This window comes from Tauraco erythrolophus, chromosome 2, assembly GCF_009769465.1.
Source record: "Tauraco erythrolophus isolate bTauEry1 chromosome 2, bTauEry1.pri, whole genome shotgun sequence".
In the NCBI taxonomy this organism is placed as follows: Eukaryota; Metazoa; Chordata; class Aves; order Musophagiformes; family Musophagidae; genus Tauraco; species Tauraco erythrolophus.
The window spans coordinates 107139304-107162978 of record NC_141466.1 but is presented as its reverse complement, the minus strand read 5'-3'; the positions used below and the strand labels follow the sequence as shown (position 1 = coordinate 107162978).

Genomic DNA, 23675 nt, shown 5'->3' with positions numbered 1-23675 from the left:
TCCATCCGCGGGTCCTGAAGGAACTGGCGGATGAAGTTGCCAAGCCACTGGCTATTGTATTCGAGAAGTCGTGGCGGTCTGGCGAGGTCCCCGATGACTGGAAGAGAGGGAACATAACCCCCATTTTTAAAAAGGGGAACAAGGAGGACCCGGGCAACTACAGACCGGTCAGCCTCACCTCTGTGCCTGGCAAGGTCATGGAGCAGATTCTCCTGGGAACCATGCTAAGGCACCTGGAGAGCAAGGAGGTGGTGGGTGACAGCCAACATGGCTTCACCAAAGGCAGATCGTGCCTGACCAACTTGGTGGCCTTTTACGATGGGGTGACAGCATCGGTGGACAAGGGTCGACCAATGGATGTCATCTACCTGGACTTGTGCAAAGCTTTTGACACTGTCCCGCACGACATTCTTCTCTCTAAATTAGAGAGGCATGGGTTTGATGGATGGACCACTCGGTGGATAAGGAATTGGCTCAATGGCCGCACTCAGAGAGTAGTGGTCAACGGCTCAATGTCCAAGTGGAGACCGGTCACAAGTGGCGTCCCTCAGGGGTCCGTGTTGGGCCCGGCCCTCTTCAACATCTTTGTCGGCGATGTGGACAGTGGCATGGAGTGCACCCTCAGCAAGTTCGCCGATGACACCAAGCTGTGTGGTGCCGTCGACACGCTGGAAGGGAGGGATGCCATCCAGAGGGACCTTGACAGGCTGGAGAGGTGGGCCTGTACCAACCTCATGAAGTTTAACCAGGCCAAATGCAAGGTCCTACATCTGGGTCGTGGCAATCCCAGGCATAAATACAGACTGGGTGGTGATTGGATCGAGAGCAGCCCTGAGGAGAAGGACTTGGGAGTACTGGTGGACGAGAAGCTCAATATGAGCCGGCAATGTGCTCTTGCGGCCCAGAAGGCCAACCGCGTCCTGGGCTGCATCAAGAGGAGCGTGGCCAGCAGGTCGAGGGAGGTGATTCTCCCCCTCTACTCTGCCCTCGTGAGACCTCACTTGGAGTACTGCGTCCAGTTCTGGAGTCCCCAACATAAGAAGGACATGGACCAGTTGGAGAGGGTCCAGAGGAGGGCCACGAAGATGATAAGAGGGCTGGAGCACCTTTCCTATGAGGACAGGCTGAAAGAGTTGGGGCTGTTCAGCCTGGAGAAGAGGAGGCTCCGGGGTGACCTTATAGCGGTCTTCCAGTACCTCAAGGGGGCCTACAGGAAAGATGGGGAGAGGCTGTTCAGGAGGGCCAGTTATGATAGGACAAGGGGTAATGGTTTTAAAATAGAGGGAGGTAGGTTCAGGTTGGATATTAGGAAAAAATTTTTTACTATGAGAGTGGTAGAACACTGGAACAGGTTGCCCAGAGAGGTGGTGGATGCTCCATCCCTGGAGACGTTCAAGGCCAGGTTGGACAAGGCCCTGAGCAACCTGATCTAGTAGGAGATATCCCTGTTCCTTGCAGGGGGGTTGGACTAGATGACCTTTGAAGGTCCCTTCCAGCCCTAACCATTCTATGATTCTATGATTCTAAAGAGCGAGGAAAGGCTGAAACTCCGTTTTATGAAAGTGAAAAACCAAATAAGGCATGAGGACATCGATATTTCTGATGATTCTTTGGTGTGCTCTTTGGAGCAAGAAGAGGAAATCACATGGGGAAATATGGGAGAAGGTAAAAAAGTGGAAGATGAGGTGAAATTGTAGAGAACATGCCATAAGAAGAGAATGGAGAAAGCTGTAAAGTACGTGAGGAGACAAATGAAGAACTTGCTGACAATGTGGAGAACAAAAATGAGATTTGGAGAGGAGCAAAAAGATTCTTTAGAACTAAAGCTAACAGCAGTCTTTTACATGAAAGAGTCTCAGAGGGACTTACTAACAATCACTAAAAACTGAAGAAACCCCTCAGAGGCTGTGTGGGAGAGAGAAAGTGAGGTATTCCAGACTTTAACATGGCTAAGGAAAATGTATGCTTAAAACTCTGTGAGGTGGTTGGTCAGACTTGCAATCAACAGTGTGAGGGGAAAGTTTGTCTTCTAGACAAAAGTCTAGGGTCAATGAGGCAAAAATCTTGAAACCCAGATCTGTTTCTGGAGTGGAACTTACATAAACCACTCTGAAATTTTGCTTGAATAACACCAGAGTAGTTCATCAACTGGATTATGTCAGCTCCCAGGATAGCCTCTTACAAGGAATTGGAAGATGGATTAATTGTACAACATAAAGATCTGTATTCAGATAGGGCAGTGTCTCTTTCTTTTAGTAATTTTAACATGAGTGCTTGCACAGTGTAAATTTGTCCTTTTCCCCAGTAAGGTCAGGCTGAAACTTTTGCCTTCCTTTAGTTGCCCACATCCTGCCAACAATCCTTTGAGTCTTTCCTAATAGGAAAGCCATTTTGAGTCATTTAATGATTAGCCTGCATGTGAACTTTAAATTAAAAACAGCAGCTACAATTAATGGAGCCCACAGTATCTTCTGCAGGCTGCAAAGACCAGTAGTGGGAAGAGGGGTGGCTTGTCAAGCCTGCTAAATAGAGATGGCCAGTTTCCAGTTCTCAAAAGGAGATGATGGATGAGAGATGGGGAAGGAAACTCTCTCGTGCAAACAAGACTCCCTTAGAACAGCCAGCACAAGCTGCCAGTGTGCATGGAATGCTTGCATGGGACTTTCCTTCATTTGAGAACAGGCCATTTAAACTGCAGGTGAGGTGCTTTCCTTACTTTATACTCTTCTCATGTGGAAGAAGATCTTTCAAGTAATGTATGGGAGGCAAGTGGAAGCCTCATTCAGAATCAGTGGTACCCATGTTCCCATATCAAAAGGAAATCTGCCTGTTACCAGTGCTTTATGAAAGCCCTTGGAGAGGGCAAAGCTCAGGTTCAGCAGGCCTTGCTCAGACAAGGTATCCAAAACATTTTTCTAACTGATTGTCCTCTGCAGTACTACTGCTAGGTAAAATGGTTGTCCTCATGCAGAACTACTTGCTTTGAGAGAGACCTGCGAGATGAAAACATAAAGGCAGTAAGGACAGCCTGGGATGATGTGAAAGCCAGGGCAGGTCAAATTAGAGCCCAGGTCTCCTTGCTCTATTTCCCAGTTCTGACCACTAAATTCTCCTCTTAAAAGGAAACACCTGGTGAGCTAGGAGTAGCTGGAATGCCATTCCTCAGCTTCACAGTTATACTGCTTTATACTGATTTACTCCTAACACCACTGAAGTCAGCAGAGTTAAACCAAAGTGAGACCAGGCCGTAGCCAGAATATAAGCACAAAGTAACCTAACCCTTTGCTGGTGAAATACAAAAGGGCATGCTCACCTTCAACAGATTAAGGTGCAAATGTAAATAACGATGATACCTTAATTGGTCTGGTGTCTGTAAAAGCTTATGAAGAATTGCTGTCGTCACATAAGCTGAAAAGAAACAGGAGACTTTAAAATAATTTACAACAGCTTGTAGTCTGTTTTGCTGCTCGCTTTTGCTAGCAGGGCTCACCTATATGATACATAAGAGGTGATAAGGAAAAAAGAGGAAAAGCTCTTAAGTTTTAAAGATCTTCAACCTTAATAATGTTTAACAGTGAGTGGAGGCCACCGCGTAGCAAGATCCAGGTACATGTTAGGATGGTGGGATTATGGAGTTGAAGCTGTTGGCACATCAGCTCCAGCCTGAGTTCATTCGTGTGTCTTGGGCAAGTCAGCCCGTGGCAGGCAGCCTGAGCGCTGCGTGGTGATTTGAGTGCTGTTAGCTGGAGTCACCCTGGCGAGGAAAGCAAATGGAAGGACCTGCTGCTCCTCCTCCTACAGAGCACAGAAATGAGATAGGAGCAGGATTACTTCCAGCAGCTGCTGACTGTGACTGCTATCATGAGGATAATCACAGCTGATACTCCAAGGTGAAAACAGTCACTAGAGTGATCTCTCATGTGTAAGCACTGTAAACTAGCACAGGTGTTATGTTTATACAGTCGCAGAAGAGTATCTGCAGCCTTACACACCTAGGTAGTGGGATCTGTGTCCTGTGAAAGTCTGCAGCCCTTTAATGTTTTCCTCCTGAAGAAACCACTGTTGCTCGCTGAGAGGCAGAATATAGGACTACAGAAACTAATTCTTTGATGTAGTTTGGCAAATTTCCCGATTCTAGAAAAGCCTAAGCATTAGACCCTGAAATCGTTTCAAACTTGGGACACTGTACAGACTATCCAGGTTTTTGGAGCATTTTCCTTTAATGGCATGACATATTGACATAACATGAACATTCTTTAAAGAGAACAAGGCTACGTTATGGTGTGTTATAAAGGCATGAAAGCAGCTGAAGCACCCTTCTCACCTCATGCAGACGGTGCTGGTTTTCCAGGCACTGAAGTCAGAATGCTATTGACCATTGCTCTTCTAGGGAGTCCGGGAGCTTGTGGCTCTTGGCTATAGTGAGAGTACTGGGTAGGTATGAGCTTCTGATGATTTGCACTGTGACTTAACAGAGATTCTAGGCCCCAGTATGGTAGTTTAAATCACAAGACTCCCTCTTACATCTGTCTTCATGCCTGTCTCTTTCAGTAGTGAGGATTTGCTCAGGCCCTGCAGAATCGAGCTCTCTAATCCATCGCCCTCATGTTAACTTTTGACGCCATATCCTGGTTGGGCTGCTGCCAGGAGCAGCCTTTCGGTAATCCCAGCTGGAACCGTTATTTGTGCTACCTCTTCTCCCTGGGGCCTAATGGAAGGGAGCAACAAGGCATGTAAGCGTGTTGTGTGGAGAAACAGATGCTGTTTTGCTCCTGTTCAGGTCCCTAGTGCCTGCTTTGGACTCCATTGTGTTTAAATACGAATACAATAGTTAATAACTATGTTCCATGTGTTGTCCTCTTGAAGTGACTACGTGAAGGGACTGCATGGTGGGGAGTTAACGCTATCTTGGGCTGAGCCCTTTGGTGCAGTTTGTTCTGCCTTGTAAGTGCTGCGTAACTCCCCAGCAGTAGAAACCTCTCACTTAGAAGTAGTAAGTCTAAACCTTAGTACGCTGCCACTTCCTTCTCAGCCCAGCCGCGTTTCCCGTGGTGCTGGTGGTAGTGCCTAAGGTGTGCTTTTCCAGCATAGCTGATAGCTGGACTTCAGCTTGTAGAAGATGGTGCAGACTCTCCTGCACGCAGTAACGCTTTTGCTAAATAACGGTTACAGCTCTGCCTGGCCTCGTAGTCAATACAGCTGTTGTGTATTGTACAATCCTGCCAGTACTAGCTAAGCAGAGGCAAGCTCTACCACTTATGTTACAGCAGCAGCAAACCTGGCCAGGTCACCTGTCCTGCCTTCCCCCCTGAGGACGCCCTGAGGATCTGGCTAGAACGTGGCTCCCAGCAATAGCTTGACTCTGTGTGCTGAGTTTTTGCATATATGGTGCTGCAAGGTGATGCCCTCCCATGAGGATTCAGACAGGTGAGCCCTAGTCCCAGCTCTTCCGTGTGGGCAGAAGAACGCTTTCCCAGTCTAACTTGGAGGGGGGAAAGTATCCTTATAACTTGATTTCACATGTAAGAACTGAGACTGTCATTTTAATGATGTGGTGACTGCAAGTTTAAGGGAAACGGTGCCTCTTCACACTTTGTCTCGCCCTCTGCACAAGTTGGCAGCTATTGAGATTTCTCAAGGTATTCAGCACCAATTACTTCTAAGTGGCTAATCCAGTAACACTTCTAGGAGAACAGCAGACTCAAGGGGCGTGCGGGGGAGAACCTTCTCAGCTGAGGTGTGTTGATGATGGCACTGTTCTTTTTCTCTCCCTCCCTACCCTCAACTCACTCCCAATGAAGACACAAAGAGCACTATGTCACTGGCGTCCTGGTTCAGGTGGAATGAGCCCCCAAACCGCATTTCCCAGAGGAGCCCCACAGAAATGGTGACTGAGACGCTAATGATGGAGCTGAGCTGGCAGACCAAGCAGGCAGAGAAGCAGCAGCGAGAGCGGGAGAATGAGTATCGCAAGATCAAGACTGGGGTGGACTACGGCTGGCTGGTCAGCTATCCAAAGCAGAGCTATGATATCAGCCCAGGAGAGCGGCTGCAGCTGGAGGATATGTGTACCAAAATACATCCTTCCTACTGTGGGCCTGTCATACTCAGGTACAGTAAAAGATCTGATGATACAGACTTTTCCTTTCCCATTCTCCTCCTTAAGACGTGTGAGGAGTAAGTGAGAGTTGTTAGGTTTAACACAACAAAAACTTGGCATCCTGTATCATATGTAAGTCAGGTTGTAACAGTGTCTTTGTGGAAGATGAGAAATCTATTGTTTTAAGTCAGTTTAACATGGCATCATTTCCTCCAAAAGCTACTAAACGCCATTTCCCTCTAAGACTGGGTTGAGTACTTAATGCTCCTGAGCAGCTAGAGAAGTTTTATTTTGCCTGATAAATAGTGAGCATTTCAGTATCGTGATGACTTTTGCTTTGTTCTCTAGAATCGTAGAATAATTGGGGTTTAAAGGGACCTCTGGAGGTATGTGCTTTAACCTCCCACTCAGAGTAGGGCCAATTTCCAAGTTAGATCAGGTTGCTCAGGGTCTTCTCCTGTCCATTGTTGAGTATCTCTGAGGGTGGAGATTCCACAGCCTCTGAACAACCTGCTTTGGTGTTTATCCACTCTCATTGGAGCCTGCCTTCCTTGATTTAAGTTGTGCAGCAGGTATGGTGAAGCCCTTGTCCCCACTGTTCAGACTAGCCAAAAGGTGCAATTGTGTTTTTCAGCCTGTGAGCCAGGTATTGCCAGAGAAAGGAGAGATTGCGTGCTTGTCCCTCCCCTGCCCTCCCTCCACACCCTTGACATAGAGAAGGATGCAGGTGGGGCGTGCAGTTGGCTTGACCAGTTAGGTTGTGCCTTCTGCAGTGTAGATGTAGACACAGCCTCTTGAACTTACTGTTGAGCTTTTCAAGTGCTAGACATAGAATTGCTGCTTGCCAGATGAGTAACCTTCTGTGAGAATGCCTTCAGAAATAGATCTAGCAACCTGGTGTAGTGGAGGGCTTCCCTGCCCATGGCAGGGAGGTTGGAACTGGATGATCTTTGAGGTCCCTTCCAACCCTAACCATTCTATGATCTAAGCTTGCTGTAGCATCCAAACTAGAAGGGAGGGAAAGGACTCTTCTTCTGGGAATGGGCTCTTCTAAGTTAAACCCTCTCACTTAGCACACTGCAAGTGAGGAGTAGTGGCTCTGAAGTCCACATGAGCCAAAGCAAAGTTGTGATAGGGGCCTTTATAATCCAATTCCCCTGTTCCAACATGTTCTTCAGTTGGGATTAGAAAGAAGAGAGTCCTGGCAGGCCATATACAATGGGCTGCTCAGTACCCTGCAGTCTCTCACTGCGTATGCTGACACCTGTTTTCCCTTAAACAAATGAACCTACAGCTCTTCAACTGCCACTGGAAGAGGGCTGGAAATAGCTGGTCCTCTATCTTACAGTGGAGGCAGCCAGGAAAGGATGCCAAAGCTACCTCTCTAGTTCTCATCTTGCCCAGGGCTGAACCTTGGAAGCAAGCAGGCACAGGGCTTTGGCAAAGGTTGCCATGGTGGCAGAATTGGGGATTTGGGATCATTTGGTGGCCGAGTTCTCTCCTGTGAAAGTTTGCTGGGAACAGCATCTGCCTTGTATTTGTATAACTCCGAGCTATGTTGTAAACAAGCCACTACAAAGCCCTCGGGGTTCAGAGTTATTTTCACCATCCCCAGGGCCACTGAGCAAGGCCTGTCTGGCAAACAGGTTATTTCCATGAGAGCAGGCTTCAGTTGCTGAAGTTGGGAAGCCCCAAGGTTCATCATCTCCTTCAGAAAAGAGTATTAAGCTGAGCCATATGCAACTTGCTTCTGCTCAGCTGCCTTTTTTTTTTCTTTCTTTTTTTTAACTAAGATCATGCAAGATGCATTATTTCAGTGCAGCTTGTAGTGGTTGTTCACAATTCAGGATACTGTTGACAGTAGATAAACATACTTAGCAACGTTGGTGGGCTCTATGTGGTCATAACTGAAAAAGGATGAAACCATCCTCTTGAAAATCCTCTTACAAATTGCTATTATAGGCATCATAAATTGTATTACAGTATGATTCAAGAAGCGGCATATTTTTGTTTGTTCCATACTACGCAGTTTGCATGGTTAGCAGAGCCACATTAACAAAATGAGGCTTGCATAACCTTTGTTGGTTCAATTCTGTGATCGAGAAGGGAATGTCACAGCCACAAAAATAGCAGAACCGGATCGGGTCAAAGATCTGTTTGATCTGATGTGCAATCTGTATGTGAGAGAGTGGCCAGCAGCATCAGTGTAAGGAAAAGAGAAAAGAACGAGGCAAGCAAACACAACAGGACAGACGATTACAGTATCTTGTTTATAGCCTCCAGCTTACTGTGCCTTGTAACTTGCAGACTTTGGGAGGCAGAAGTGGTCCTTCTGTCCACAAATGCCCTATCTGGCTTTTTATTTCAGTAGTTTGTTTAGGTTGTGGGGTTTTACTTTGCTTTTTGAACTCATGCAAACTTTTAGCATTTGTGGCACGCCGTGGCAGAGTTCCACATCTGAACTACAACTGTGCTGTGGAAAACTGGTTTTTGTTTGTCTCAAACTAACATGTACTAGTTTTATTATCCCTTTTATTTATCCCTTCTTCTTGTGTTGGAAATGTGAACAGTTGACCCTTCTTTTCACCTCCTAACGAAGAGCCCTGTGGTTCACAAATCTTCATTGCTGACATGGAAACAATGAAAAAGAATGAAGCTTGCCATGCTAGAAGCTGAAAACGTACAGGAGAAAGAAGCAGCATGCAATCTAGCTTAAAGGCAGACAAAATTGGATAAATTCTCCTCTCAGGAAGTAGATAACATGGAAATTTTAGTAACTTTCCCAAAATTGCACAAGATGAGTATAATAGGAGTTCAACTGAAATCTTCACATTTCCAGTGAAATACTTTAATCGTAAGATCATTGTACTGCTGATGTTTCCTCTTGAATGCCCTGTGACTTTCTAATATGTAGTAACTTTTAGAAAAAACTTTCACCAGAAAAAAAAAATCTACGAGCTTGCATTTGGAAATTCAAATGCAGTGCATGTACCTTACTGAAGCCCTTGGTTCTGTCTGAAATATTAAGCTTGATCCTTCCCCTTCCATCTTAGACATCTGAAGAGCTGAAGTCCTTTTTGATGTATTCGACAAGCATGGAATGCTTAAATGACATAAGTAGTAGGCATCTTGCAAGACTGCAGAGTTTGTTTTGTTTGTGTCATGCAAGGTCTCCTTCTGTGGGAGATTCTGAGCTCAGAGTCAAAGCCAAAACAGAACATTTTTGTATGAGTTGTCAGAGATGTCACTTTATTCTTTGAAGGCCTAAATGATTATCCAAATTGTCCTTTTCTGTGGCTACAGTCACACCTACTGAGAGGCAGAGTTTCCACAAATTTGTTTCTTTAGATGCGGAGGAGGCTGGAAAGGAGCACTTCTTAAATGGGAGGGGTTTTTCTCTGATCTAGTTTTGCCTATTTTGTAAAAGCTGTACTTTGGGTCAATAGAAACTTTTCTTTGAGTCCCTTGAAATTCTGGAAGGATTCAAGCACACTGCAAATACCATTACTTCTTCCATCAATATTTAGAGACCCTGATTCACCTCATACAAATAAAGCTATTGCGTTTGGGTGTAACTGACCCATTTGAAGGAAGTGACAGTGATTTTGGTGAAGCCCTTCGTGGGCTGCCATGCTTAAACTGAATGAGTAGACTAGTAGCTTGCTAACACAGAATGCTAGATTTTTGCCATCTTCACTCAGAGCGTTGGCTTTTAATCAGAGCTAGTTATGGTCTGGTTTATTTCTTTCAGTTTCAGTAAAAGTGAAACAGCTGGGTTCTGTCCTTCTCTGCCCAGAGAGAAACAAAAAACCCAAATATGGAAACAGAAACCTGTGTTTTGGTGATCTGAGCTGTTACTAATACCACAGGCTAAGGACTGTAATTTTCTAAGGATTGTGTATAGCAGAAGTGGACTTCCTAGTATGCTTGAATGTAAGACAAATACCTAAAGTCAGAAACTGATTTGTTTACAGTTATGACCTTAAGTTTGAGGTGATGTGACATGAGTGTTGCAGTTAGCGTGAATGCCATAGTCCTTTGGGAGTCAAGCAGCCTCTCTAGCAAAGCTGTTCGTAGCTTTACAATATAACCAGAATTGTTGCTCAGAATATAGATTCAGGAGTCAGCAGCTAATTATTAGCACTAAGCACCCCACGTTTTCTTCGAATGACTAAATCTACTTAGAGCTCCCAGTTCAGACAGGCACTCAGGAATACACTGAACTATAACTATATTGTTTAAGTCCACGGACTTCCATTGGATTTAACAGGTCTTTAAAGTTCAGGCTGTACTTAGGAAACCTCCTGAACGGGGGACCTACAGAATAACATAGCCAGGTGACAGCGCTTTGAAAAAAGCAGTGCCACTAGGAGCCAAGCACAGCCAGATTCTTAAAATCTAATGGCGGTATGAGGAAACTGGAGGGCCAGGATTTAAAGGACAAATTAGTCTGAACTGTGATTAAAACAGAGCCGGGACTGGGGGAAGTGCTCATCCTTATGTGTGCATAAACATGCTCCTCAGGCTTCTGTGGTGGTTCAAGGTGAGTTTTGTTGAGAGTCACGTCTAAGACTGCGTGACTTGCATAATATATTATAGGTTAGCTACCAGTAGTATCCTAACTTGTTTCACAAATAAGATAGATAGGTATATTTTCCTGATGAGTAAGGAAATCGTGTTGAGGGGTTTCTAGATACAGTTGTGCAGTTGCCTAGTTTGAAACTATTCCATGCAAAAGTCTAAGGGCGTTAACCTGTGCTAGAAGATAGGTGAGCCTTGTGCAATTTTGTGTGCTTAATTCCACCAAACAGCTTTGTGTGGAGTTTGTTTCCCAGGATACAAGCCCATATTCCTTGATTCCAGAGGTTTTACTGGTTTTATATGTTGCTTGTTTTGTGCAGAGAGCAGACTGCTGGATCATCTAGCACATCAGTTGGCTTTCATTGATGACTGGGGAAGATGGCTTCGACCATGTGTAGGCGACTGCAGCAAGCATCATCTGTTTTCTGACACGGACTGGTTAAGCAAGACCTCAGCCTCTGATAACCTGTCCATCCTTTCTGCTGAGAAATATTTGTGGCATGCTCACCTTTTGGACTTCATATGTGGGCTGTCCCTTACGCAAATGTGCTGGTACTGAAGTTAGATGGGGATTAATAAAGGGGTAAAGTTAGTTCACCACACTGGGGAGAGGAAAGGGCCTTCTTTCCTTTCTCCATCTTTTAGATTGCTTTCTCTCTGTTTCTTAGGCCTGCTCAAACCCATATGAAGTAGTTTTTGTGTTGGTCCTGAAAATCAGAGGTAAATCTTAACAGCAAAAGCAGAGTTCACAAAGCAATTCTTGCTGCCCTAGCTAAGGAGTGTGCAAACAGGCAGACAGCTATGAAGGTGAAAAGTTACACTGATTTTAGAAAACTATTTCACCTCGGTTGGTTGGGAGTGTTATTAGCAACACAGGGCATTAGCATTAGAGCTCTGTGCTCAGGGGGTAAATTTGCCATCATACTACCTGTTTTCCCTCTTGATCCCAGAGCCAGTCACTGGTCCAGTAATAGCCTGACACATGCTGCTACCTTCTCCAGAGCTACAATCCAGCAGTGTGGCACGCAGCCTCTAAAACTGGAGGCAGTGATGAGGCCTTTCGGGTGCGCAATTGCCAATACAAAAGAAGAGGATGTACTGATAGATATATCTAATATGACAGCATCTCTCTTTAAAATACACATGGAGATAAAAAGAATGACTCATTCAGTTCCTCTGCAATAAAAGTCCTTTGAAGGTGCTTTCCCTTATATTCTAATAATAATGATGATGTGAAAACTTGGGTTTCGATGGACTCATCTGTCAATGCTTCTGACTACGATAAAGGGAAAAGTTATTTATTGTGAAAACTGTATTTTTGGCTCTTCGATAATGCAACTGAAGTGCCTCCTCAGAAGGCAGAAAGGATGTTAGCAATGTACAGCAAATCTCTGTTACCGCTGTAATGTGGTAACCCTCACAAGACCTCGTCTCTGGCTCTTACAGGCTCTGCGCAATTCGGTTTAGCATCATTGTGTAAGTACTTATGTGCCAGTGTGAACTACAGTGCCCCAGAGGCTTTCTGCACCCAAAAGTTCAAAGTTCAGAGGTTTTTACTTGGTGGGGGTGGAAGAGGGAGATTAGGAATTCATCTGAAGCAACTGAAATGGTTATAGAACATCTTGGTGACTTTGGCAGGTTTTGTGTCAAACTCCTCTAGCTTGACCCTGAGAGGGACTGGTGCTTCTGCTTGATACTGAGTTCCCTCAGCGTGCCACAGGGGTGTCTCCACAGCTGCACACGCAGCTGCCAATACTTGCGGTGAGAGAAGCACACTGAAATATCTTGGGATACAGCATGATGTTAAGATGTACGTCCAATACCAGGCCTCCACAGTAAGAGTCAAAAGGCATAGATGTACAAAGAGTCTTTTTGGTTTATTTCTGGTTTTCCTTCTGTCCTTCGTTTTGGGTACCCTTTGGTACCCCATTAAGCAGTGCAATTCCATAGTGCACTAAACTCCTTGTTACATTCCTAGGGCTTATCAAAAAAACAATAGGCAAGATCTTACTCTGTCAGCTCCTGCTGTATTAAGCTTATTTAAACATAATCCTACTGTTTTTCTATCCTTGTTCAGTTCTGTTGGAGTAAAAATATCAAAATGCTTACAGATCTTACACGTTTTAGCTTCCATCAAGTACAAGTACCTGGATTTTAGTGAAGTACTAGTTTAGTTCTGTGTCTGCTTATAGATGTAATTTTTATGTTAAGAACTGAATATTTATTAGAAGAGTAGCCATATTACCATCTGTCATAAACGCACACTGTTACAGAATAACTAGAATATCTATGTGGCCAGTGTGTGAGCCTTGGGAGTGGATCCCCCACTCTCCAGGCTGAGGACCAAATCACCCAACAAGGTGTCAGGAATGGTATGTTCTCTTCGTAGCCCAGCCAGTGACCTACTCAGTGACTTCAAGAAAACTATCCTGCTCTGCATCTCATCTTCCTCACCTGCAAAACAAACAGTGGTAATTCTTCACTTCCCTGGTATTAAGCCAGCTTAATAAATGTCAAAAAAACATTTTGAGCTCTTTGAGAAGGCACTGGAGTAATTCACAGTTGTCTAATTAGATACAGCATTGTGCTGCCAATCAAGGTGTTATCAGCTGAGCCAGTCCATTATCTGACAGAAATCCACAGGAGGATGAAATACCACTTCACTGAAATTTAAATACTACCAAATATAAAACAAAGAAGAGTTTTACCGGATTTTTGTTTGTCTAGTGGCCATTGGGTAATGGGAAATGAGAACTGGAAACAGGGTAAGTCTAGTGGGACTTTCCCTGCTATATCCTCAGCTTCTGGTAAGCAGCTGTTCGGGGACTACTTGAGCAAGGATTTGCATTTGGACAATCACGTTTAATCAGCAGTGATGGGGATATTTTCCACAAACTTGTCTAATCGTTTTGTTTCTTAAGCTACTGATAGCACTGAGTTCTGATTTAATAGGTGGTGTGTGAAAAGAACATTTCCTTCTGTTTCAAAGTTGTCACCTTCTAGCTTTGTTTGGTGCTGCCTGTTATTTCTTGTGCTTATGGGAAATGGTGATTCATTGCTTCCTGACATTCTCTGGCTTGATTGTGATTTGAGAGACCTCGAACTATGAGATTTTCATAGCCCCTCCCTATTGTTGTTCCCTTCAGTCCAAGGAGTCCCATTTTGCAGGAGAGTGCAAGTTCCAAGCCTAGCACAGTGACTTGGCAGAAATCCGTAATTTGGTATTTTTAATCAAAGCTGTGCCTTGACTGTGCTTTCAGATTCCGGCAACTCATTGCTGAATATGAACCAGAAGTGCAGGAAGTATCCCGTCTCTTCCGCTCTGTCCTGCAGGAAGCTGCTGAGAAGATCAAAGAGGAGGAAGAGGCCAAGAAGCTTGCCAGGCAATGGAACACAAAGAACAAAACCAGCCTCTCCTTAACAACATTTAAATCTCGGTCCAGGATTTCCCCATTCATCAGTGACATCAAGACCATCTCTGAGGATGTGGAACGGGGCACCCAGCCCACCAGAAGGGTTTGGAGCATGCCAGAATTTCGGAACACCAAGGATTACTGACTCTATACTGAATAAGGTTTTTAGACAGTGATCTTTCAAAATCCCAGTTAACCCTTTTTTAGCTCTACTGTTTCTTCTTTGTTCCAGCTCGCTTTTCCTGCCTGTCTCTCTCTTGGAATCTATGTCCATACTAACTGCTGCTGATGCCGCGGTGTGTGACACAATTTATTACCAAACATGTTAGCCTTTCCTTTAATTTAGTAGCTATACAGTAACCTTAAGGGCAAGGCTCACTTACATCTCCTTTTTATTACTGCTTTCTTGTGGAAAATGAATTAGTTTTGTGATGTCTGTCTTCTCCCTTTCCCCCCCCAGCCTGGATGTAGTTATCTATAAAAGCTTTTGGCCCAAGCTAAGGAGAGCTGCTGGCTGGACCAATCTTGCTGAAAGCAAGACAGCCACTTACCTGAGTAAGGCTTGCAAGATCAGGCCTGTAAGTTAAAGCTAGTATCTGATTTGGAACTGAACTTCCTTTTCCAACTAATAACCTTCCTCAGTGCTATGAGAAACTTCACAGGTAACCTCAGCACTGCTCCTGATCAGCTTTTTGCTGACAATTCACAATACAAACTGAGTAGAAACAGACCCAGGCTTTCTGAGATGAAAGACCAATATTATTCCATGGCACCCAGTTTATGCATGCTCAGGTTTCTGGGGTATTTTCTCTTTTTGTGCAGGCAGAACCCCCTGAACCTTGCACCTGCAGAGCAGATAGAAATGTAACAAACCTGCTGTGTAGATATACAGGTAGATACATCAGTGCTGTGTCAAATGCTGTTCTTGGTCCTCAGTGTTCTGTGATGCTGAGGTAAGTGTTCCACCCCACATCCCAGCAATAAGTCAGTGGGCTGAAATTAATGTTTATGGCTAAGTCTGAAAGAGTACCAAAGTATAGCATCAATGTACGGAGAAGGTACAGAGAAGGGTGAAGGAAATCAGCGTTCATCTACAGGGCTCTTCGTATAGCTGCAATAGTTGAGATCATTTTAACAAGCTGCTGCTGTGAGTGACTGAAGAGCTCTGGTAGATGAAGGTTTGTTCTCTCACTCTTCTCTCATGAGTGCTCAGAAGAGAGCTTTCCAATATCAGCCTGTTGACCAGTGGAGTTGATACTATTACAAAAAGAATCATTAGTGCAAACTGAGTAGCTTGTAGGCCAGCATGGTTCTGCTGAGACCTTGAAGAAACAGGAAAACGCTGCTGAGGAAAAGCTACTAGGGCCCTTACTCAGCATCTGTACAGAGAGCTCTTGCCACCAAAGGAAAGAGAATGGCACGCTGTGGGAGTCATGGGTCCCGTAGATAAACCAAGGGTAAGGATGCTTTGTGGTGACCTACGAGAGAAGGGGAAGGAAGAGAGGGACTTCCCTCCATGACTGGCTTTTGGGGAATCATCCCAGTGGGGTACAGCCTCCTGGAAGACTCTGTAGCTTTGTTGTTCTTTTGTCCATTTCCGACTCTTTTCCCTGGGGATCTCTGCAGCAGCATGTGGGTACTACGGCAAAGACAAAACCCTTTGAAGCTGTGCCAACTCTGGGAAGAATTCCAGTACATGAAATCTATCCTAGAGCAGAAATGTGCAGCTTCTTCCAGAGATGGGGGAGGGCAGCATAAAACAAAGATCGAGATCAAACCATTAAGAGCTCTCTAAGACTGTGAGATTCTGGCTCTTCCTCTCTCCCCTCTGGGCTATCTAAGATTGAAGACAAGGCTTTCTTACTAGCACCAGGCTGTAGTTTCTAGTCCCTTGGTAAACACTGCTGCCAGCAACCCTCCTAGGGACAGAAAGCGGAAGCTCACTTTTAATCCAAAACTCAGGGCTTCCACATACAGCAATTTCAACTCTAGGTCAATGAGGGAGAGTTAAAGCCTTCTGACAATCAGCTCGGTGTTTTTCAGCTCTATGTCCTTGTGAAGTAATGTGATTGTGTACATAAAGTAAAAACAAAGGCTTGACATACTTAGCATAGCCTTAGCTGTCTTGAAAATGTGAGATCTCTAGCAAGGGATCACCACAATTTGAAGAAAAATTCTTGTTTGGAAAAAAGTTAACCACTTTTTAAAATATATTTACAAGCCACCGTATGGTACTGAAGGCTGAGATGAGTTCATGAATTTCATGCTACAGCTCTGTAGTAGTTTTATTTTTACTCACATTCTATTTGACACCTTCAGTATTGACTGTATTGATGCAATATTTGATGGACTGCTGGAAGAGACAGGACATTCTGCCACACTGACATAAAGCTCTTTGTTACAGTAGTATCTGTAACGTGCTTACCCTTTCTTAAGGAGAAGCAGGAGTAACTAACTTCCCTACACCAATGTGCAAAGCCAAGGAAATCACCTGAAGGGTGTTCACACTATCACAGTAGCCTGTGATCATACTGTGTCCTTCATTAACAACCTCCAGCTAGCAGATACCATTTTCATTTAACAGCCAGCACCAGGAGACAAATCTGACCTTTGGTCAAAGTCATGTATGTTATGGAGGCCAGGCTGTGGCAGTGCCTGTGACAGCTGTTCTGCCTCAATTTACCTAGCATTTCTACTTCCACAATAAAATGTAATCCAAACTTTTAAACAGCATCATTCTCCCTGTACCTCTTCTGCAAGTTACACTGGGCTCACAGCTGTATCTGATGATAAAGGGACATTCAGATACCAAGCTATGAGGTTTCTATTCTTACTACATGCCATCTAGTACTCTTAAAGGTATAGAAGCAGTATCATGTTTGCCTGTAGCCAGCTGCTTGGAGACTGACTGCATTGTGACGTTCTGCATTGTGTATGTACCAGCAGGTACTGAAGCAGAACTGAGGAGGTGGTTAGGATGCACGACTGCTGCACTGTGCTTGTGGTGCTCATTTTTCTTAGGAATACTGTAGACTGAACCATAAACGATCCTTTGGTCACAGCATGCGGCAACAACTACCCACTCATGTTTGCCTTCTCCTAATTCCACATTTTGTGTGGTTAAATTAGCGTTTTAGCTCAAATCAGGAGCATGCAACTCCTGATAGTACCCACCTACTGTGCTACGGGCCATGGCACTGGGCAGGCACAGTGGGCAAACTAGATTGCTTTTGGATGAAGCTAACCCAAATGATCCTTTGCAGCTGGCTCACAGACCGTAAAGCTGGACCAATGCTGGTCTGAAGTAAACCCTCATGAAACTTGTATAGTGTGACATCAGGTCCTCACTGACATCTGTCTGACTCTACAGCTCTGTTCTTCCTAGGCTGCACTACTTGCTAGAGTAGAAAAAGCAAACAAACAAAACCACCCCATTTCTACACAGGCCTGATGAGACTCTGATCTGTTCTTAGCCCCTCCTGAGAGCTAGTCCAGTGTCTTAATCCTTTAAGAATAAGTGAAATAGCAGCACAACATCATAAACAAAGGAACACGTGAACTGAACAAGAAATCATTCTAAATCCTCAGCCATTCTCTCAAAACTGAGCAAGGATTTTGGCTGTCACCCCATTGCTGATTGTGTTATACTGTCCAAAGCACATTGTTCCACTCTGGAAAAAGCAGTCCTAGACTTACTGTACATTCTAACAAGTAATGGCAACACCTCTATAGCAGTTCAACTGCAATGCTCAGCTTCAAGGGGCTAATGCTCCTCAGAGTCACTGCTCACATGAGAGAGCCTGTGCAGCCCTGCTTCTACAGCTGCTGCAGACGAGCCTGGTCCGCAGGCTGTGGTAGCCGGCAAAGGTGTGCAGGAGATGAAGCTCCTCACCCATATCAGCATATAGTTCAGACAGCTATCATGCCGTGAGGAACTGGAGTAAGCTTCGCACGAAATACCTGTCTGCTGAGATTGCACTGTTTATACATTTCATCATAGAACCTCAGAGAATTAAAGCAAAACTGTGAAATAGAAAACAATTTTTTGTACTTGTTGTCTTTAATTAAAAGATCTCCTGAAATATAATGCGTCCGCATCTTGCCAAACACAACAGCTGTTCACTGCCCGGCTGTGCACAGTCTATGTATCAAATGGAGGAAGGCAAGAATGGTAAAGGCACTTGATGTAAACAAATAAAAAAACATCCTCTCTCTACAGGCTACAAATGCAAAAGTCACCTACCTTCTATCTTGCTACCTCTACAAACAGATCCCAAGATTTAAGGCGATAAATAACCAGGATTAAACAACTGCAAAAGTCTGAAATTCTCCAAAGCTGAGGTTTACATGTACAACCTTGAAGTCCTCAACATGCTTCCAAGCACATCTTACATTAACCAGTATTACCACGAAATGAGAAGATATAAGTGACAAAATGGATGTTTTGTCTCCAGATACTTTTGAGTCATTCCTATTGATTCTGTATCTGATCCTAGGTACTAGAACACCTTAACATTAGCAGATGGCTCAAGGCTCCCTTTGCTAAGCATCATACATGCAAAGCATGCATACGTTAAAGAAAAGGAAGTAATCTTTACCCTACACAAAGCACTACTGAAGCATGGATTGCATTGCTTAGCACATTCTGGAGATCAAACAGATGAATGGTTCCAAAGGGGACTATGTGAGTTCAGAGAGTTAGTAAACCACAGTGGCCAGGATGCAGCACAGGGCTTAAGTCACTCCTTGCCAGAAGCTGTGGACAAGCAAATCCCTCTGTGTTATTGCTTACACTGCTTCCCCAAAACATTGCTATAGGCCTCTCCCAAAAGAAAACCTATAGATGGCTAGGCCTTGACTGGATGGCCATTCCAATATGCCTGTGTTCTGCTACACCTCCCTGATAAAGGGCATCACAATGTAGTTTTGCCCAAAAAGCAATCTGAGAAGCACTGGACTGCATGAGTCAAAGCCTTCTGGTTGCGCCCAGTAACAGAGGACAGGCTATTAAGCCTCCCTCAGTTCCACCCACGTTTGCTGGGCAGAGATACTGTCATCTTGGTGCCTGCCTTTCCCCGGTACTGCTATCCGTGCTGTGGGCTGTCAGCACAAGGGGCCTCTTGTTCCCTTTGTATGATCAGACAAGCCATGTTTCAGGCTGGCTTGCATCACATACTGTGCTGGCCCTGGGAGTTGGGTCTCAGGCCTAGGTCTCCCAATGACCGCCATTTATTTTCTTTGCAGTAGCTGCACAAAGATATTCTCAAACTAAGGGAGTATCTTCGGAGGATGAGATCTTAGTAAAAGTGACACAAAAGCAAGGAAAAGGGCTAGAAGAAGAATAGTGAATTATGTGGTGATTTATGGTCATCTGTGTATACTGTACACTTCATAAAATTATAAATTCCTAGGGTCTTGGCTAGCCAGATTATAGCATCTCACCTTTATATTTTAGTCACAATTACATTTTGCCTCTACCAAATAAATCTAACCTGACCCAGCAGCAGAAACTGCAGAAGAGTGGGAAAATGCATGTGGGGTTTCTACATCCAAGTATGTGCTCTAAGAATGCAATTACTGTTACACCTGTTTATTGATCATCTGCTGTTTTCTCAAAGGCTTCTACCAGGTCACAGTTCACGTGCAGAACCTTTTCCAACCTGCTCTGCAGTGTCAGGTTGCTGACAACAACAGATTGCACCTGATTTAGTCTGAAGTCTAAATAACCAGATGTGGTATGAAGCAGTGACAGCGAAATACTCGTCGGCTTTTGTTTTTTTTTTCTCCCTCTATATTGTGGCACTGGAGATCTGAAATTATTTAAGAGATGAAGAGCAGAGTGGAGTTTCTGAAGAACTCAGCAGCCCCAGGTAGTAGAACACTAGGTCCTTCCATGTCTCTACTGGCCCTCAGCAACTTGCAGGTCCTTCCATGTCTCTACTGGCCCTCAGCAACTTGCAGTTGCATTCAACTGTTCCAAAGTTAAAGGTTTCCTTCTGCCTTCAGCACACAAGCACCAGCAGGAAAGACAATTGTCTGCTCATAGCACAGCCAAGAACAAGAAACAAGCAAAGACTGGATTAAATTCATAGGACAGCAATAACAAATGTTCCCCATAAACAACATGTAATTAGGTCTTTGCAGGCTAATTATAGGGTTTCAGAATAAGAAAGTGCAAAGCCAATGTCCAAAGGTAAAAAAACAATTAAATTTTGGTGACAGTCCAGCTGGACAGCAATGCCACCTGCTGGCAGATTTCCCGGCACAGATTAACAAGGAAACAGGGAGCAACTTTCTAACCAGGCCTCTCCTGACAAATACAGATTCCTCGTTCTACCTTTCAGTGACACCGCTGTCACCCAGAGAACAGCTCACGAATGGAGGGCAAAATAAACACAACTGATGTTTAGCACCTCACTGGAAGGCAGCACCCGTGGCCAGCATGCTGGCATCAGAGCAGTTGTCATCTGAAACATTGTGCCTCTGTGATCGATGTACGCTTATCAGACTGGGTACTCACGATGCTCTTGATGCTGCTTGAAAAGGCTTGCAACATGCTGCCTTAGAGCCCTCAGCACCAATTCCTGCTGTCCTCTTGGAAAACACTAGATTTTTCACACTGCTTGTGGATCACAATTTAAGAACAAAATTGAACAGGCAAGAGAAAAATACCTGCTGTCAACAGCCAAATAAATCATGATCTCTGGCACTGGACAGTAATTTTCATGATTCGCTTTACCCAGAGATGGAAATAGAAGGCTGGGTGGTTGCCAGTAATTTTAAGCAGCAGCTTCTCAAAAGCTTATCATCCTACAGCTTCAAATAAAACCAAGTAGAGCAGACTGGAGAATTTTCAGGCGTGCCCAGGTCCTCGTATCCTCCAGGAGGACCCACTACCACTTAAAATCCAGCCATTTCATGGAGTGCCCAAATGAGAATGGAGCTCCCAGACTTCAGAGCCGAGCAAGAACTTTGGAAACTTGTTTCTAAATATGCACAGCAAAGACCAGAGTACGTTCAACACAGCGTATCAGAGCTCCATCCAGTGGTCAAGTCCCCCATCCGCAGCTCACCACGGCAGGTTCAGCAGGTGACCCCAGGGCAAGTTACTTCAGCCTCTCTGCCCCCTGCTTTTCCCCTGCATATAGAGCTCACTCAGTTGTCCCCGCTGCAGAGGCTGACTGGGAAGCTCCTATGTTCCTGCAGCATGAAACATCCAGGTACATCAAAACAGCACAACTTGCCTAAGTTTAACCATACTCAATATTGAACAGGAATCAAAATCGCAGGCCCTGCACAGCACTGCAGGACGATGCGTCTTAGTTCCGTGGAGGCAAGTACTTCCAAGACAAAGCAGTATTTATATAAGTATTTTCTCATTGTGATCTCTTGTACATTTTTGCACAGGCAAAAGAGTCAAGTTCAAGCAAATCATAAAGGAAACAAGAGTAACAAAGAATTGCATTGCCCATGAGAACTGGCTGAATCACTGAATTACTCGCATCAACCATTCTTTCATGTTTGGGTTTTTGCCTGTTTTCCCTGCATAAGAAAAGGAACTTAAGTAACTGTGCTCCATCCCCTTCCAATACCTTTTGAGATTACCACCAGTTGTATCAATTGTGGAGAGATCTTTAGAAATACCTGGTTCCTTTCCTGCTTCATGACAATCACTCCCTAGATCCAGGAGATCCAAATGAATACCCTCCACTCTACCCTGGGACCAATGAAAACCACAGAGCCATTTTACATTTATGCCTACTTAACTACAGCACACAAGTGGAAGGAAGGACTAGCATGGTAGCAAGGGCTTAAAGAGCAACAGGCACAAGTCCCAAGGGACCAAGTCTTATCAACTCTGGGGCTTGTGGCACAACTTCTTGTAAATAGGATAGAACACTTAGAAAGAACCGTGCCAAGAAGGATGGGCATGGTGGCAGCAGCTCAGAGAACATATCTTTCCCCTCCTTCCCACTCCAGCGACTTCTGTTTCTGGAATTTTCGTAAAATTCAGTTCAGTTCTGCATGATTCCCAGAATGGAAAATGGTACAGGGACACAGAAAGTAGATGTGATAAGGAAGATTGTCACGTAACACACACAAAAAAGTAGGTTTCACATCTGAGAGATTTCTATTATTCAACATTTTAGCAAGAATCTCAACTTGTCCAGCCATGTAAGCCTCTGCAGCCCCTTATTATCTGACCTCTGCCCCACTCCATGACTTTTGACAGCAGCAGTCTCCCTCCATCCCTTCCTCAGACCTCTTCTATTGTTCTATTGTTCCAGCCTTCATCTTCCCTGACAATACGCACTTTTTGGAGACCTGGTAGCAAGGCTCTCTATCAGCCATTTGCCTACCAGGTCAAAAGCCCACACTGCCTCACAGTTCCCTCATGCAAGTTTCTCGATCTCTATTTTACCACATTCCTCTACATCTCCTACCTTACTATTGTAACCTTCACATCTGGTTCAATCTTCGGTTCAGCTGCCACAACAGTAATCTGAAGCAGTATTAAGAAGTTATGCTTTAGTGAAAAGGTCAACAAAATTAGTTTATTCCTTAGGCAGCAAGGCATGGACAATTATTCTGTAATTAGGCTGGTATGGGCCTGTGCTCACTAGAGAGACTGGAATCTGTTGGCCAGCTCTAAATAGCAGCCTCAAAGATCATCAGTCCCAAGAAGATGCACATGATCTCAGTGCTTGTGAGGAAAAATGAAGGAGGGAAGGATGCAACATGAACTCAAACCTCTTTAGAAACCCAAGAATCTACATGGAGATGAATGGGAAAGTAAAGGAGGCTTATAGAAGTAGCAACTGCTGGGAAGTTTCGGACAGTACTCTTAACTGACTGGGCAGGAGAGAATAAAACCATATCACTGCCGCAGAACTTGGCTTTCTAAAAGAAATGATAGCTTAGAAATAAATACTGGCATAGAAGTACTTTAAAGCATCACCAAAGTGTATCCAGCATGTCAAAATTGAACAGGGAAAAATCCTCTTTTCTGAAACAGAAAAAAAAGTGATTTTTTTTTAATTAAAGATAAGGTGGTCTGCCTCATTTTTGTACAGTCAAAGCTGGCAACTACTAAAACCCCAAAAGACTTTTTATAAGAGGAACAGACCACATCATATTACTAAAGGTCCTTTACCTGTTCCATACTAGCATGGAGAACAGCGAAGGAGTTTTACTATCCTGACCGATCTTGAATAGGGCAGCAAAAAGCAGATTATTTCAATTAAGTCTCAACCTTCCAATGAACACAGTTGTTTACATGTGAGATCTCCAGGTTTCCCATTTCTGTTTGCTTTCTATCTTCCAAATTTCTACTTTTTTTCCCCTCTCTTAAATTTTCAGGAAATGAGACTATCTTTACATTTAACCTAGGGAATGGCAATGTTGTTAGTGCCTTCTAAAAGTATGTTTCAGCTTAACCTTGTTAAGAGAAGTCCAGAGATAAAAGCTGCTTATCTGGGCACGATGCTTTGGCATCTCTAGCTGGAAGACACCAAAGTAGCATAAGTCAAAGCACAATCCCCATGAAACAAAGGAGGAGGGTTTTTCTTTGTTTGTTTGTT

General features: G+C 44.3%; 1 protein-coding gene across 1 annotated transcript; it reads left to right on the top strand.

Annotated features, from left to right (window-relative positions):
• The first annotated feature begins 5815 nt into the window (after positions 1-5815).
• On the top strand, positions 5816-16908 carry RD3 (RD3 regulator of GUCY2D). The gene is made up of 2 exons (XM_009992782.2): positions 5816-6111; positions 13942-16908. Exons 1-2 carry the CDS (start codon positions 5816-5818, stop codon positions 14237-14239), a joined length of 594 nt encoding a protein of 197 aa, XP_009991084.1. The 3' UTR covers positions 14240-16908.
• Positions 16909-23675: the final 6767 nt, after the last annotated feature.

What these genes read in the sequence shown, in the direction of transcription:
- RD3 (XM_009992782.2), top strand. Translation starts at nt 5,816, where the DNA reads ATGTCACTGGCGTCCTGGTTCAGGTGGAATGAGCCCCCAAACCGCATT. An exon ending in TGTGGGCCTGTCATACTCAG is followed by an intron (nt 6,112 to 13,941) that starts GTACAGTAAAAG and finishes CTGTGCTTTCAG; the next exon opens with ATTCCGGCAACTCATTGCTG.